The sequence below is a fragment of the Hypanus sabinus genome, chromosome 21 (assembly GCF_030144855.1).
Source record: "Hypanus sabinus isolate sHypSab1 chromosome 21, sHypSab1.hap1, whole genome shotgun sequence".
Classification (NCBI taxonomy): domain Eukaryota; kingdom Metazoa; phylum Chordata; class Chondrichthyes; order Myliobatiformes; family Dasyatidae; genus Hypanus; species Hypanus sabinus.
The window spans coordinates 16,482,320-16,499,135 of NC_082726.1; the positions used below are offsets into that span (position 1 = coordinate 16,482,320).

At 40.8% G+C, this 16,816-nt stretch overlaps 1 protein-coding gene across 2 annotated transcripts in view; it reads right to left on the reverse strand.

Annotated features, from left to right (window-relative positions):
* The window catches only part of LOC132378819 (deoxyuridine 5'-triphosphate nucleotidohydrolase-like), a 45,786-nt gene that overhangs the window by 8,634 nt on the left and 20,336 nt on the right, over nucleotides 1–16,816 (reverse strand). For both annotated transcript variants that reach the window (XM_059946043.1, XM_059946044.1), the window contains exons 3-4: nucleotides 16,226–16,317; nucleotides 2,584–2,628 (exon numbers count right to left, since the gene is read on the reverse strand). In XM_059946043.1, coding sequence (XP_059802026.1) covers nucleotides 2,584–2,628; nucleotides 16,226–16,317 — 137 coding nt within the window. The remainder of the gene's footprint in view (nucleotides 1–2,583; nucleotides 2,629–16,225; nucleotides 16,318–16,816) is intronic.

Consider the following 16,816-nt stretch of genomic DNA (forward strand, 5'->3'; position numbering starts at 1 on the left):
CACGATTAAGGGGATTCCTGTAATTCTTTGGTAGCTGACAGTCGGTTGAATTGAAGTACACTGAGGTAGTACAAATATGGTGGGGGGGGGGGGGGGAATGCAGAAAACACTTACATTACAGAGTGCAAATCAACAAAAAGGAAGACAAGATAGAATGAGACATCAGAACTGCATCTTTGGGGTACAAGAGATCCATCTAATTCTCTCATAACAGCAGTATTGAGGTTGTCCATGAGCCTAGTGATACATGTTCCCAAACTACTGTCCTTCTGACCAATGGGAAGGGGAGGAAAGCCAGTGAGACCCCCTTGCTATTGTTGGCCGTGAGAAGTGTAGAGAGAATTCCAATGCATTGAGCAAAGAACATGTGATCAATTACTTCTATAAATGTCATATCTACAATGGGATAAGCAGATGCAATATTTACAAATTTACATTTGTACGGGAAGTTGTAAAAAAAAATAGGGGAAGCCACTCGAGACCACACAAAAGATATTTGCACTATCACAACCTTCATCCCTCCCTTATTTTAACTCCCTTAAATATCACCCCTCAGTCAACCCATCCACTGAGGCAATCCCAAGCCTGGGTTTCCAACTCTCCATATCTCTCAGCAACTTTTTTAAAGCAACGAGACCCTTTGATGTAGAATAAAAGCCCCAATTTTCCTGACATTATCTATTCTAGAGCCCAGCACACAGAAGCACCAATGAAGGCAGCATCTGTACTTGCTTGCAATTTTAAAGAGATTCTGTATGTGAAAACTGCCAACTTCTATAGACATAGAGTGGAAAGAATTCTGACAGGTTGCATCCCAATTTGGAAACTCCAAATCACAGGAACCCAAGAGACTAGTTAACCAGTTCCATCACAAGTACAGCTCTCCCCATCAAGGTACTTTCAAAAGACAATGTACCAGGAAGGTGCTATCATTAAGGGCTCCACCATCTAGGTCATGCCTTCTTATTGCTATCATCAGGCAGGAGGTACAATGAAGGCCCACATTTCAAGGTTCAACAACACCCACCCTGCTGCCATACATTTTCCTCAAAATGCGCTAAGGTCATTATGTTTATTTTGTCATTCAAACTGTACATAATTCAAGTCTGTATTCACTGGTAGCCTTGTCTTGTAATGTACTATGATGCTACAAAAAATATATATTTTTATATAATTGTCACCATGGATACTACGCCTATGTCAGTAAAGTGAGTTTGTTGAACATGAATTTAAACACTGTCCAACCCAACACTTAAACCTAGACAATTTTTTTTGGCAACAAATATGATACACATTACGCAGAACAACCTCAAGTAGCACTTAACGTATAGTCATACACAATGAAAGGGAACAGACCATTATGAAACCAAACATTTAACTCCAAGTTAGACAAAGGGAAAGTAGGTCAGACAAAGTGCCAAATATTAGACAGCAACATACAGGGAGAGAGGGGTTTATGCAAGGAATTCCAGAGCTTCGAGCCAACATGACCAATTATTGTTGGAATGAGCAAAAATCAATGCACAAGCCAGAACTGGAAGGATAACCATTGAGGCTTCTAGAGCTAGAGCTGGCTGCAAAGATTGGAGGATTATCTGGTGAAGATAATGGCACTAAGGAATATAACAATTATTTTAATTAGGTCATGTTGGGGGGAAAAAAATAGCATTTAGAGTCAGTTATGACCTAGAAAGCACTATTCTCCTAGAAAATTGACTAGAAGACCATTGTAATAAACTTAGCTAAAAGTTATAACTAGTCAGCCAGCAGTGTAGTGGCATCCACAAGGGACTCTAAGGCAAGTGGCCCTATGTTTGAATCCGCTGGCTCCTTGCAGTTTCCTCTGTGCTGGGCAGAGCTCACAACATGGCCTTGTAAAACAGACAAATGCTAAAGAAATGGCAAGGTTGCCGCCTGATGAGCAGAAAGTAACAACAACAGATTACTAATGCACAGAAGCTGGACTGAAACAAAGCAAGTTTAGTAATAGTTTGGATATTTCTTTAGAGACTTAGCTGTCAAATTTAACTCATTCAAAGGATGAAAACCAGGAATTTAATAAATCAATGAATTCCTCTGGCTGCTGGAAGGAGGGATGAAGTTTGCAGGAAATTCAGCTTTAAGATGACAATTGGTGGTGTGGAAGGGAAGCTGTGGGCTATCCCTGTATTATGGAATGTTCTAGGGAAATCTAGGACTAAGACAATATCATGCATAAAGCAGTCCAACTACATCTGGGATTATCAACAAGTGTCGATTTGTCATGTTTCATTGCATTTCATTGTCAATTAATATTTAATTAAATTAGCAATGCAAGAATTAAGTTCACAATTAACTCTCCAAATATGCCCTGCAAGTTAGTGGTGCTGTTCCGCATTTCAGATATTTTTCTTCCTACACAGGCAATGCCATTCTGAAGATCAGCAGACTGTGTAAACCCCAATACCATCTATATTACTTTGCTCATTCCTCAGGCCAGAGCAGTGTTTATATTTGTCTGCTTATACATAATTTCCCAAAAAAAAGTGTACCGTTGATGATCACATGCAAATTTTGTATCATATCTTAGTGCAAATACATCACCTCCAACATCAATGAAGTGCTTTGCTGCCAATCCAGATCTTGGAGCTAGGAAGGATCAAGAAAAAATTGACAAGTTATTTACAGCCTCAGTTAAAACATATCTTAGTTTTAAACTATTAGCACATATTCTATTTTGCCAACTTAAAATATTATATTCAGTTTTCAGTATTTTTAATTTCTGATGCTCAATAAATCTTTATACAACTCTTTCAAAATATGCAAGATACACTATAGACAGTCCATAGACAGTAAAAAAGTTAAATATCATATTAAAACATGCTATAGGAAAAATGGACAGTAAAAATCGAGCAGAATATAAAAACAGGAAATGACTAGAAGTAGTGAAAATTTTAAGATTAGACAGGAAAATTGAAGAGTTTCTACTGGCTTTTAATAAAAAAGTTAACTAAATAAGCATTAGTTCTAATGAAAGAAAGTCTGGAAAATTAATAATGGAAGTAAAATGGCAGGAAATCAATTAAATGGGTACTTTTCAATAATCTTCAGATTACAAGAAACAAGTAATGCCCCAGATATAGCTGTAATTTTGGAATGAGGAACTCAAAAATTACAGCTACCAGGAAAGTGCACTGAGAAAACTGGTGGAACTACACAATCTTGATGGGTTTCATCCTAGGATATTACAAGTGACTGAGAAATTGGTTTCCAAAAAATTCTTGATTCAAGGAAAGCTCCCTAGATTTGGAAAATAGTGAATGCAACTCCTCTCTCCAGAAAGTGAGACAAAGCAAGAGAGGCAAGGAAAATGTGAGAAATTCTAAAGGTATTTTAGATGGAAGAACAATTTCTGAAAATAATCAGGCAGTCAATGTGATTTTGTAAATCAGAAATTATGTTTAACCAATTAAGTTGTCCTCCTTTGCAAGGACTGTGCAGAAAGGGGAAAATGGTGAATTCCATAAAATACTTCATCAAAAGTTATTGTAAAAAATAAAAGCCAGTGGTGCTGGAGGTGAATGTTCAGAGGAAGACTAGCAGGCTGACATGAAACAGCAGAAGCAAATGGGTCTTTCTTTACTTGTTGCCAAGTGTGACAGAAATTGGAACTGCAACCTCGACATTTTAATTTATATAAAAGACTTGAGGACAGCTGGCAAATTTACTGATAACACTGATAGGTGGGAAAATTAGCTACAAAAATAAAAAGAGGTTGTAAAGGGACATAGATATACTGGGGGAAAATCCGGCAAATGGAATACTATTGGAAAATGTAAAAATTGAACATTTTGCCAAGATTAATAGAAGTCTATTATCTAAATGGTAAGAGATTGCAGTACTTAATGATAAATCTCGCAAAATAAGAATATCAACAGGTTGCAGTTTATTGGTGAGAGAATATAAAAATAGGATATGCTCTGTCAGTCATTTGCAAGGCACTGTATTGTTTTTCTTAAGGTAAGATTAATGCAATAGAAACAGCTCAGAGACTAATACTGGATACATGGTCTCATGAGCAAAGGCCAAACAGGCTAGGCTTGTATTTGTATTAGAAAATACATGGGCGATTTGATTGAAGTAACAAGGGAAGAAGAACAATAACTAAAAATATGGGGTCAACTGTTTGAAACAGATGCAAAATTATCAAGTTGTGCGACTGTGGAACTCTTCCTCAAAAAGAAAATGTAACCAAAGTCTGAATTAATTTTGTTTTAAAAAAAAGGGTAGAGGTAGGTAGATTATTGATAAAGGGGCAGAAGCTCATCCTGGATCAAGAAATTTGCAGATTAGAGATTACAGTTGCAAAGGTACAGCAGGGATTTGAGGATACAGTCTGCTCTCCTTATCCATGGATTCAACCAACTGCGGATTGGGAAAACCCGGAAGTGCTCTTCCAGCACTTGTTGTTTGAGCATGTACCAATTTTTTTTCTTGTCATTATTCCCTAAACAATACAGTATAACAATTATTTACATTGCATTTACATTGTATTAGGTATTATAAGTAATCTAGAAATGACTTAAAAGTACAGTCGGCCCTCCTTATCTGCAGGGGATTGGTTCCCGGATCCCTCGTGGATACCAAAATCCGCGGATGCTTAAGTCCCTTATTCAACCTGTCTCACTGCCGTGGATCTTAGGGCCCAGCGGAACCCCAGACCTTATTTAACCTGTCTCAGTGCAGTGGACATTAGGACCCGGCACCAGAGCTCTGAATGCGCAGTGTTTCTGTTCACGAAAATAAACACAATCACAATTGAAAATAAAGTGGAAGTAATTAAGTGATCAGAAAGAGGTGAAACACCATCAGTCATTGGAAAAGCATTAGGCTACGTCGGTCAACGAGCAGAACAATTTTAAAGGATAAAGTGAGAAAGGCTCTGCCCCAAAGCTACAATTATTACTAAGCAACGCAGTGGTTTAATTATTGCGTTTTGGAGTTTTGAGTTTTTGATCCTGCACATCAACCTGGCACGGTGCAGAGCGCATCAGGGAGCGATCTGTCCCGAGTCCCAAGAATTTCCGTTCCCAAGCTTGGTGCTGAAACATATGTTCTTAAGTGTTTTACATGCATAGAAAGGTAAAATATATACTATATACTAAGACAAATGTTTGACTAACTGATGCTAAATAATACCGGATGTACCTGTTCCGACTTACTTAGTAAGAGAACTTCTGATTTTTTTTAATCCCGATGCACGATAACCCACACACATCCTCCCGTATACTTTAAATCATCTCTAGATTACTTGTAGTACCTGATACAATGTAAATGCTATGTAAAATGGGTGTTATACTGCATTGCTTAGGGAATAATGACAAGAAAAAAAGTCTGTACATGCTCGAACAGCAAGTGCTGGAAGAGCTCTTCCGGGTTTTTGCAATTCACGGTTGGTTGAATTCGCTCATGCAGAATCTGCAGATAAAGAGGGATGACAGTACAGGCAGTCCCCAGCTTATGAATGAGTTCCATTCCTGAGTCCGTTTTTAAGTCGGATTTGAAGTTGGAACAGGTACATCTGGTATTATTTAGCGTCAGTTAGTCAAATGTTTTTCTTAGTATATAGTACATATTTTACCTTTCTGTGCATATAAAACATTTAAGAAACGTATATATTTCAATAATTAAACCACTGTGCTGCTTAGTAATAATTGTAGCTTTCAGCGTGGCAGGGCCTTTCACATGCTCCATTAAAATTGTTCCAATCATTGACCAACATAGCCTTGCGCTTTTCCAATGACTGATGGAGTTTCACCTCTTTCCAATCGCTTTATTACTTCCAACTTATTTCCAATCGCGATCATGATTATTTTCATGAACAGAAATTCAGAGCTACGCCAGGTCCTAACGTCCACTGCACTGAACATGTTCAACAAAGTCCAGGGTTCTGCTGGGTCCTAAAGACCACCGCACTGATTCAGGTTAAATAAGGGACTTCAGCATCCACGTTTTTTGGTATCCACGGGGGGTGGGGGGGGGGGGTTCGAAACCAATCCCCTGCAGATAAGGAGGGGCAACTGTACAACTTGTAAGGAAAGGTTGAGTGGGTTAGTGAAGTGTACTTAATTTCAAATTTAAAGAATATTGATTAAGCATTCTTTTTTTTACATAATTCTTTCCATAATAATAATATTGATCCCAAGTGGGAAATTCATTTGTTACAGCAGCAACATTTAAAAACACATGTAACGCCCTGGTAAAGGTTTCACTGCTAACAGTGTTCGGGTTATTGTTAGAGATAAGGGGCGCTTAGCAATGTGGGCCATCCAATCAGGAGAGAAAGCTGGAAGAGTGGGTTAATAAAGACAAGTTGCTCTCATTTCTGTGGAGTGAGGGGAAGGAGTGTTCTGATGTGGAAGGTCTGAGTCCTCCAGTGAAGGGTGAGAATTTTGAGCTGGTATCGGCCCTTTCATCCCTGGCAAATAAATAGCCACATGCACTGGTGGAGAATCCCAGTTATCGTAGGCTGAAAATGTTCTTAGAAATGATGCCCACCCACAAGGGGGAGGAGGAATATGAGACTTAGGCAGAGCAGACCTCTCAAATGCTGGATGAGTGGCAGTCAATGTTCCCTCTAATTTTTAGTAGTCAGTGTGCACAAAAGCTTTATGTTGTGCAAATTTTTTTCTTGTGACAAAAGTATGTGCACACTGAATGCACACAAGGCAGTTTATGGAGGTTTACAATATTTGACATAAAACTGCAGAGTAACAACAAAGTAACATACATATTTAAGTCACTCAGTTATTTTTTCTCTCTCCTGTCTTTGCCATTTACCCATTTTTTGTAAACTATCTAGACTAATAGAACTTCCATCCAATTGATAGCTTTTGATTCTTATTAACATATCCAAATGATTCACCTAAACGGTTTCTCCACTTGTTTTTGAGTTGATTCATTAGGCTAAAACCTCACTCAGTCCAGATGCAAGAAAGGTTCCAATGTCCCTCAACTGTGCAAGGTCGCAAAACTATTCATTTTGAAGTACAAATGCCACCATTTGAGCAAAGTTTGAAATCAGTTTGGATTTAATTTTTTCTTGCACAGAAAATTTGAAATCATTAAACTGTCTATTATAGTATTTTCAGCTAGAAAATCATATTTTAGACACAAGGCATTAACTTGTTCATGTGAAGTTTACGATATGAACGCTGTTCGCCAAAGATGGCTGCCGCCGTGATGCAGCTGTATAAACCAGAACAGGAAAGGTGAGGTGACATAAATTAGTGACGTGCACTGTGGTACAGATGTTTCCCCCCCCCCCCCCACCCCCACCACTTTACAAATGTTGAGTGTTCCTATGAAGCCTTTCTTAAGCCAAAATGGCGTAAAGCGAAGAACCATTAATTTATATGGGAAAAATTTTCGTAAAAGCAAAAATCTTTTTAATGCGAAAACAGGTTACTAATGTAGGTCTTTTGTATAAGCAAAGCGGTGTAAAGTGAACATTCGTAAAGCGGGGGACACCTGTATTTGAAAAACCAACTAACTAGTTAATAGAAACATTTGGCTAAATGATTATTTTCAATAAGTATAGTTACTAATTACTACATTATTTTAGGTAACTAGCCTTTCATGCGCACATTAATTTCCTTTGTGCGCATAACTCAGAGGGAACATGGGTAGCAGTGCTCTGATAACATGTAAAGACAGCTACTGGTAGAGTCAGAGAGGTCCAGCTCGTGAGAGGTAGTGAGATCCTCAAAGACAGAACCCTTTGGCTACTTCTGCGGGTTATACACAAGCAGTAGAGAACATTTTTGCATGATGGAAAGCCCAATGGAGCTTATGACAAGGTTTAGAAATATATTTCAGAAGGTAGAGAAACCTTCTGCCTACATTTTTTGGCTAAAGAGACAGCTGAGTTGCTTGCGGCATAGAGGGGCCATCCAAACGACTGAGGTGAATCAGTTAAGGATGGCCCAAGTGGCGAAAGGCACAATCACAGGATATGATTGTTCAGCTTCTGAATGTCTCGTAAGACGTGTCCCCCCCCCCCCCCCAACTTGCTGAGCTGATCAGAGAACTAAGAGGGAAATACAATGGAGGAATGGAATGCCTGTCAGCAGGGTACAATCCTCGTTAGTAGCCTCCATTGCAGAAGTGACCCCTGATAGCCCATAACCAGGGATGTTACAGGAGTTTGTGGCAGATTTTAGAGCGGAAGTGTCCAGGTTGTTATCAGCAGTTGCTGCGAAAACCGATAGGGAGCTGGCCCCACTGATGGGACGTCATAAGGCTGCTGTTGTATGGGGTCCCCTGAAAAAGGGATGAGCCAGTATTCTCTGTTACAAATGTGGCAAGGAAGAATGGGAAAGGACAAGTGTGTGTTGACTGATATCAGACTCTGAGCTGGCGCATAGTCCCCAATCAGTAGACTGTTCTGAGGATCAAGGACACACTGGCCTGCCTTAGTGGTGCAAAGTGGTTCAGTGTGCTGGACCTGAGGAGTGAGTATGATCATGAGTAAGCCCATGAGTGAGGCTGACAAGAAGGCAGCATGTATGTGTCCACTTGGATTCTTTCAGTTTGAAAGGATGCTCCAGGGCATATCAGGAGCACCGACTATTTTCCAGCATGTCATGGAGAAAACTGTTGGGGATTTGAACTTGTTGGAGATGCTGGTGTACCTGGAGGATCTCATAGCATTTGGATCCACCCTCGAAGAGCAAGAGTCGCAGCTACTGAAGGTGTCAGGCCTCCTGAAAGATGAAGGATTAGAACTGTCACTGGACAAATACCAGTTATAGAAGACATCTTTCAGCTATGTTGGGAATGTAGTCTCACAGGATGGAGTAACTACAGAGATGGTGACCACATGACCAAGGCCCAAGAATGTGAGCACCTTACACTCATTCCTTGGATTCTGTGGGTACGATCAGAAGTTCACGAAGGACTACTCTGAAGTGAGTCACTTTTTGAATCAGCTTCCATACGGTTACCCACCCTTGCGGAAGAAAGGGAGGTGGAAAGGAGAGGATGGTAAGGATTATCTTAGCTCTTTGAAGCCTTTTGGAGCAATATGGGATGCAAAAAATGAAGAGGTCTTTAAGTTGCTGAAGGAGCTGCTGACAAAATTGCCTGTGTTGGTTTTTGCAGACCTCTAATTGCTGTATGTATTGCATAGACGCCAGTAGAGGGGGTTTGGGGGCTTTCTGTATCAGGATTAGTGCACAGGTCAAGACCTTTCTCTTTTGTCAGCCAGAGTCTGTCACCCTCCAAGCGAAACTATCCACATGCACAAATTGGAGTTTTTGGCATTGAAATGGGCTGTGATGGATAAGTGATTATATGGCACCAAGTTCAAGATGAGAATGGACAACAATTCATTGATTTGTATCCTGACCTCAGCGAAATTGGATGTCACAAGCCATCGTGGAAGCTTCTGGTTTTGCCATTCCACAGCTTACTGCAACCTGACTGCTCTAAATACAAAGCAGTTACTTGAGTTGAGCCCAGGGGAACTGACTGCCACTCAGCAAGATGACCCTTGCATAGGTACTATTTGGTCAGCGGTTGCAAAAGGGGATATGGCCCAAGCTGAAAAGATGAAACATACTGCTGAGAGAATGGCGCAAACTGGAGTTGAGGAACCATATTTTGTACTGGGTCACACCTCCTCCAGGTAGGCCTCGGCATTCCCAGTTGGTCTGCCTGAGAAGTATCGGAGGATTATGTTGAAGTCACTTCATGATGATTCAGGTCATTTGGCAAGACCTATGGATTGGTCAGAGATCGGTTCTACGAAACCTGTATTTGGAGGAAGACGTTGCCTACAAGGGCCAGTCCATTATCCCATCTGTCGAGTGCAGGGCCACTTGATCTGGAGTGTATGGAGTTCCTATCCATAGAGTTCAATCCCAGCACCACGGCAAATGTCTTGGATATTAATGATCACACCAGATATGCTCAAGCCTCCCCTACAAAGGATCAGAGGGTGTCCACCATGGCCAAAATATTATGGAAAAAGTATTTTGTTCATTATGACCTCTGCAGACAGATACATAGCAATCAGGGTAGGGATCTTGACAATAAGCTCACACGAGTTAATGAGCATGTTTGGAGTTGAGAAGTTTAGGACTATGCCTTATCACTCTCAGGGTAATCCCCAACCCAAGAGGTTCAACCAGACAATGCTGAACATGCTCAGAACCCTGGAGATCAGCATGAACAAATGGAATCAACATATTGGGAATCTGGTCCACTGCTACAACTGTACACAGAATATTCGTGCACAAAGCAAGGTTGGGACTGGCAGGGAAGATTTGCCATAGAAGACTTATCTGAGTATGTGTCTGATACGAGGAGAGAATTGCAAAAGGCATTTGAATGAGCTGAGGTCTGGCACATAGCAGAATCAAGGAAAACAGAGATCAAAAGGTTAGGTTCTCCCAACTGATGCCTGAAGGCGAGTTCTCAGAGAATTTGGGGCTACCAGGGAAGCAGAAGTTGCTTCACCACTGGGTGGCTACACTTTATGTAAAGGGGAGTCAGATGCCAAATGTACCAGTTTTCCAGGTGAAACCAGAGGATGAGAATGGAGCTGTCAAAGATTCTCCATCTGAACCACCTTCTACCTCTAGGACAAGAGGTATGTGTTGACCCAGAGCCTGACGTGGATCCTACACCTAGTAAGACTCTGCAGCAAAGTGGGAGAACAGAAGGGCAAACAGCAGACATGTTTGGAAGGGACATCACCACTAAATATGGAATGGACTCAGAGGATGATGAAATGGAGGTGTGGTATATGCTACCCTTTGCAAACTTCCCAATAACTAACTAAAGGATTTCTAAACCTCCACACCCTGATGCAGATGAAATGGGGGAATTAGCAGTGGGCAGGCAGGTTTGTGGCCGGACATTGACGGGAGACAGGGCTCTAAAGTAAATGGGTATGGAGTGGAGCTCAACCAGTGACAAACCGAGATGTTGGAAGGCCATGTAATGGACAGGGAGCAGCCTCTCCATGTAAACAGGAAAGATCTGGAGGGGACAATGATTTGATGGAAATAAGGTGCAGGAGTCCACTGGGGATCGGTGAATATGACTTTTGGATTTGAGCTCCAACCTGTGCACGTTTGACAGTTTAATCATAACGGGCTCTTTTTTTTCCTCTATTAACTCTTTAGTCAAGTTAATATTCATAAAGATACTCCTTTTAATTGTATGTCGTGTGCAGTCTATTATTTCCTGTGACGAGCTGAAACAGGGCAGCAAAACACACAACATAAACCAGGGCTTGGATGGGCGAGACATGCCAATTTCATGGATTTGGCAAGACCGGAGTGTGTATATCCTAGATGTACAAAGCCAGAGAAAGATAAGTTTCTCGACGATGAATTGGGAGACTGCCAACGACAGCTAATGAGCTGTTTCCCTAGACGCCCAAGAAGAAAGCAGGATTCACGCACTTAATAGTGTACTTAACTAATAATAGAGAATAGTGTAAAAACAGTAATAAAAAGAGTACCAATGTGTAACAATATACAAAATAACATTGTGTGTTCGCCTGTTGGAGATGAACCGTTTATATGTGTTTATTGCATTTAATAGGAAAGATTTGTAACAATGTACAAGATAATAACGTGTTCACCTGTTGCAGAGATAAACTGTATGTGCTTATTGTATTTAGTAGGAAAGATTTTCTGTAATGATCCTTGTGACAGTGGAGCTGAATGAGTCTGTTCGAAAAGGTACTTCTCTGCTTATTCAGCAGATCATGGAGAGGATGCTTCAGATTGGCCATAATGGATAACAGATTATTTAGTGACCTCCTCTCCACCACTAACTCAAAAGAATTATTTAATTAGTACATGAATAGCATATGGAATTCATTGCTACAGGCAGCTGTGGAGGGCAAGTCTTTATGTATATTCAAGGCAGAGCTCGATAAGATCCTTTATTGGTCAGGGCATGAAGGGATACAGGGAGAAGGGAGGAGATTGGGGCTGAGGAAAATTGGATCAGCCATGATGAAATGGCAGAGCAGACTCAATGGGCCAAATGGCCTAATTCTGTTCCTATACATTATGGTCCTATAGTTATTACATCACCTTGTCATAAGTGTGCACCTTACTAAAGTGGAACTACGCACATGAGCATCTCCTAGGTCCCATATTTTTCTTTCAAATCGTCTCTGGAGTTACAAAACAAAGGCGACAAGTAAATTCTGTAACAAACATGAGACGACTATCTACCTGTTGAACATAAGCAATAGGAACAGGCCTGTCCTGACCTGTTCTGGCTTGTCAAGCCTGCTCCACCACTGAAGCACAGCACTTTATTTTTCTTCGTAAGGCGAAAGACACATCAAGTTAAAAATAAAAATGACAGATACTGGACGAGATTTACGAGTTTGTAAGCAGTGAGTACCTGGTGATAATAATAATCTTTTAAAAATCAGAAATGGCCTGCTACATTGTAAAAACAGACTCGTTTGATTACAAAAAAGATAACTGGTTGATGCTTACTGAATTAATTGAGCTGTATTTTTAAGCAACTGGAATAGCCAATGAAAAGGTAATGCCAGTTTTGCCGAATGTAATAAGTGAAAAAGTTTGACCACTCCAACCAAACCAGCCAAAACAAGCTTTGCAATTAATGTAAAAATAATGCAGGAACATTTACAACTGTGACCACTGTTGATTGGAGAATGCTTTCGCTTTTACAAGTGGAATCAAAAGGAAAGATAGTCCATTTCAGCTCAAGTGGCTGAGTTGCCGAATCTGAGCATTTCAGTACTGTCAATTCAGTAGCTTAATGATGCACCAAGAGATTGGTTAGCTTGTGGAATCTTACAAGAAAGTATTCAAAAGCAGCTGCTAACTGAAGCACAACTCACATTTAAAAGAGCTGTTGAAATTGCTGTATCAATGAAAACAGTCACCAGAGACGCCATTAAGTTGCAATGTGGAATGAAAGTGAGCATTAACAAAAGATTCAACATTTGAACAGACACTTACCTGGCCGAACCAAATTGTATTACATTGTGCCAGGGGCTCACAAAGATCAAACCAATGCAGGTTTAAAGGTGAAACTTACGGAGAACATGAGGGGCAAACAAAAATAAATGGAGAGTACAGGGAAGAGAAAAATATTTTTTGAAAAATCAAGAAGCAGTTTCAAAAAGAGCACTAATCTGCATGCTGTTGATAAAAACTGATAGTGATAAGAGTGACTGAGTAGCCTTGAGATTTACAATGTGAAAACTTAAAATAGACAAATATGGCTTACACTAGAAGTGAATGGCAAATTAAATTAGAATTGGACACTGGCTTGGCTGCTTCAGTCATACCAGAAAGAGTTTGAACATTTCAATGATACTGAACTGAAGCCTGTAGATGATCCGACTAAGAACTTGTACTGGAGAGAAGACAACTCATGTGAGAATGATGTTTATGACAGTGAAATTCAACAACTAATAAGCCACATTGAGTTTTATGTGGTAAACAGGAGTGCCAGCATCATGGGCCCATGATTGACTATAATTTGATTGGAGATCCAACCACAATTTGCATGCGACATCCCCTTTATTAATCAACTGAAAGTGAATTAAGGAAGGTACTGAATGATGCCACAACAGTGGTCCTGGATGACACTGAAAAACTCACATACCAAGGATAAAACAGTGTTAAATGCCACACCCAAGTTTTACAAAACCCATTCAGTTCCACATACTATCCATGATAAAGCAGCCAGTGAGCTGGATGGCACAGAGGCCAAAGCAATTCTTTCCAAAGTTGAGTGGAACCCATGGGCAACATCAGTGGTCCCAGTAGCAAAGAATAGGTCCATCGAGATCTGTGATGATTAAGGTCACCATCAACCCAGTACTAGAACCTAATGCCCAGGATAGAGGATGTCTTTGCAAACCTCTCTGGAGGGAAACACTTCTGCAAAGTGGACTTAGCTGAGGCCTGCCTACAGATGGAGATGGAAGAAAAGTCCAGTGTTTTCCACCATAAAGACTCATCAAAGGGGTTATCACTGAAATAGGCTTATTTTTGAGGTGGCATCTGCACCTACACTTTGGCAGAAAGCTATGGGACCAGATGCTGCAAGGTTGCCCAGGCAGTGTTACCTAAACAACATCACTGCTACCAGTGAGGATGACAAAGAACATCTCCAAAATCTGAAGACACTTAAAAAGATTAAAAGATCATGGGCTCAGAGCATGATGTAACAAGTGCTAATTCTTTAAACCAAGCTTCACTTATTGTGGTCACACTATTTACATACAAGGATTACATAAGAGTGCTGAGAAAATTCAAGCAATGGTGGATACCCCAAAGCCAAAGGACATGTCACAGTTGTGGTCCATTTCAGAAATTCTCAATTACTTTAACAGGTTCTTGCTAGATCTGGCTACTGTGCTCCACTCCTGGAACTCACTACTACAGATCGGAGGGAAAAAAATGGCAATGGACAAGGCAGTATGAGGTGGCTTTCAAAAAGGTAAAGGAAGTGGTGATGTCAGACATTGTACTCACACACCATGATCCACATCAGCTTGCCTGTGACACTTTCCCTTATGGAATAGGTGCAGTCTTATCACATGGTAATAGTGATGGAAATGAACACCGCATAGCCTTTGCATCACATTCCTTTACTACTGCAGAGAAAAAGTATGCACAGGTTGTAAGAGAGGCCTTGAGTCTGGTTTGGGATGCAATACGTTTCAAACAGTACCTGTATAGCAGAGTTACTGATTGCTGGCCATCAACCACTAGTGTCCATTTTCAGTCCCCTGAAGGGGTGTTCCACTAACAGCAGAAGCACGGATGCAGAGATAGGCTCCATTTCTTAGAGGACACAATTACGAGACTGAATCCAAGAAAACAATTAATCATGAAAATGCTGATGGACTATCCCATTTACCTTGGAAAATGAAATACCTGAAAACTTACTCCTTTTGACGTGTTCTCCTTAATGCAAATCGAAAGTCTCCCTACTATGACAGAGATGATCCAAAGGGAAACTGGAAAAGACTCCAGTCCCTGGTTTACGTGGGAACCCAAAACAGCTGCAATGTGCAGCAGAAACTTCCCACAGATTTACCACAGCCAGGACAAACTTGATAGGGGGTTACCTTCTGTGGGAATTGAGAGTTCTTGTACCATTCAAGCGGAGAGCTAAATTCTTGGGGAGACCTACATCTAGGAGTGGTCACAATGAAAGTGTTAGCTCAAAGTTTTGTCCAGTGGCTTGGAACAGATCAACAGATTGAGTAGCTTGCCATACACTGCTTGGAATGCCAACATGTCCAGAAGATGCCAAGAACAGCTCTTCTCCATCCCTGGGAATGGCTTGCATTGCTCTGGCAGAGGATTCATGTGAATTTTGCTATCCATTCATGGGCAAAAATTTCTTGGTAGTTGTGCATGCAGCTACCCACAAGTGTTCCCAATGGCCTCCACTACAGCCTCACACTCTGTTGGTGTATTGGGAAGCCTATTCTTAAGGACTGGGGTTCCAGAACACATAGCCAGTGTCGATGAACCACAGTTTGTTGCAGGACAGCTTCAGCCATTCCTGGAAACAAATAGAATAAGCAATATATTACTTCCAGACTGTATCTTACAGCTACAAACAGCTTGGCGGAAAGGTTTGTCCAGTCTAAAGAATGCACTACGTGCAATGTCAGTAGAACACACTACACCAACTCTGAATCAGAAGCTTGCCAATTTCCTTCTTGCATATAGTAATGCAACACACAATTGAACCAACAATTCACCAGCTATGCTGTCGCTGGCTTGTCCCTTACGTTCATGCTTGGAGCTCCTCAAACCCAATCTCAGAAGCAGTATGGAAGTCGAACAGCTGAGACGCAGTGAGGGATCCTCAAACACGGAGCTTCTATGTTTCACTGCTAGACAAGTGGGGAATTACAGAGGTGATCAAAGGTAGGTGCTTGGAAAGGTGAATGGAGATTGCATCTGATATCATCTGGAGACAACGCATTGATAAAATGAGAAGAGTCAAATGTTAGAAAAGAATTGCGTCCAAAGCTGTCACAACCACTTTGTGCAGTCTCAACAGTCATCTCCTACAATCATCGAGGAGTTCCCTGATCCTGAGGTATATAGGCATATTTGAATTGAGATGCATTCTATAGTGAGTACTTGATAATTTAAAATAAAACAAAAATACATGAAAGCTAAAAGTAGCAATTATTAACACTTACCCACTCTGCCATAGAAACCAGGAGGAAGTGCAATCTGAATATCAGTCTTCACAATAACTTTATCCTGAGGAAGGATCACATAATCATAGGCACTGCAAGACAACCAGAGAATTGAACTGAACAAGCTGGAGTAAATAATCAAGAAAAAGTGCACCATCCATGCACTTTAATACCCACCTCGTTCTTGAATTTATATGTCACATAAGTGGTTACTACCCACCAGGTGCAGTGCTGCCAGAGCTCACCAGAGCGTCGCTCCGGCACCTCGTAAAATAAGTGTCAAAATAAACAAGTAGAATTTAACAGCGGCCACATTTTAAATAGAGAGAATTTCACAAGAACGGAGGTTGGGGAGAGGAGTTGGTGGCTGGTGGAGAAAATACCACTAACATTAAGATAGGATAATTGATCGTTTTTGGTGAAATCCTGGAGCTGTGACTGTTTTTTATTTAGGTATTTGTGAAATTCATCCTCGCTCGACTCATTGTTTCTCCAGCATACCCTGCTGTAGCCTCCTGCCATTTCACAGATCCTCAGTCTCTCTCCAGCCGAGGGACAATTGTACACAAGTGTGAGCATTTTTCCGCTCTT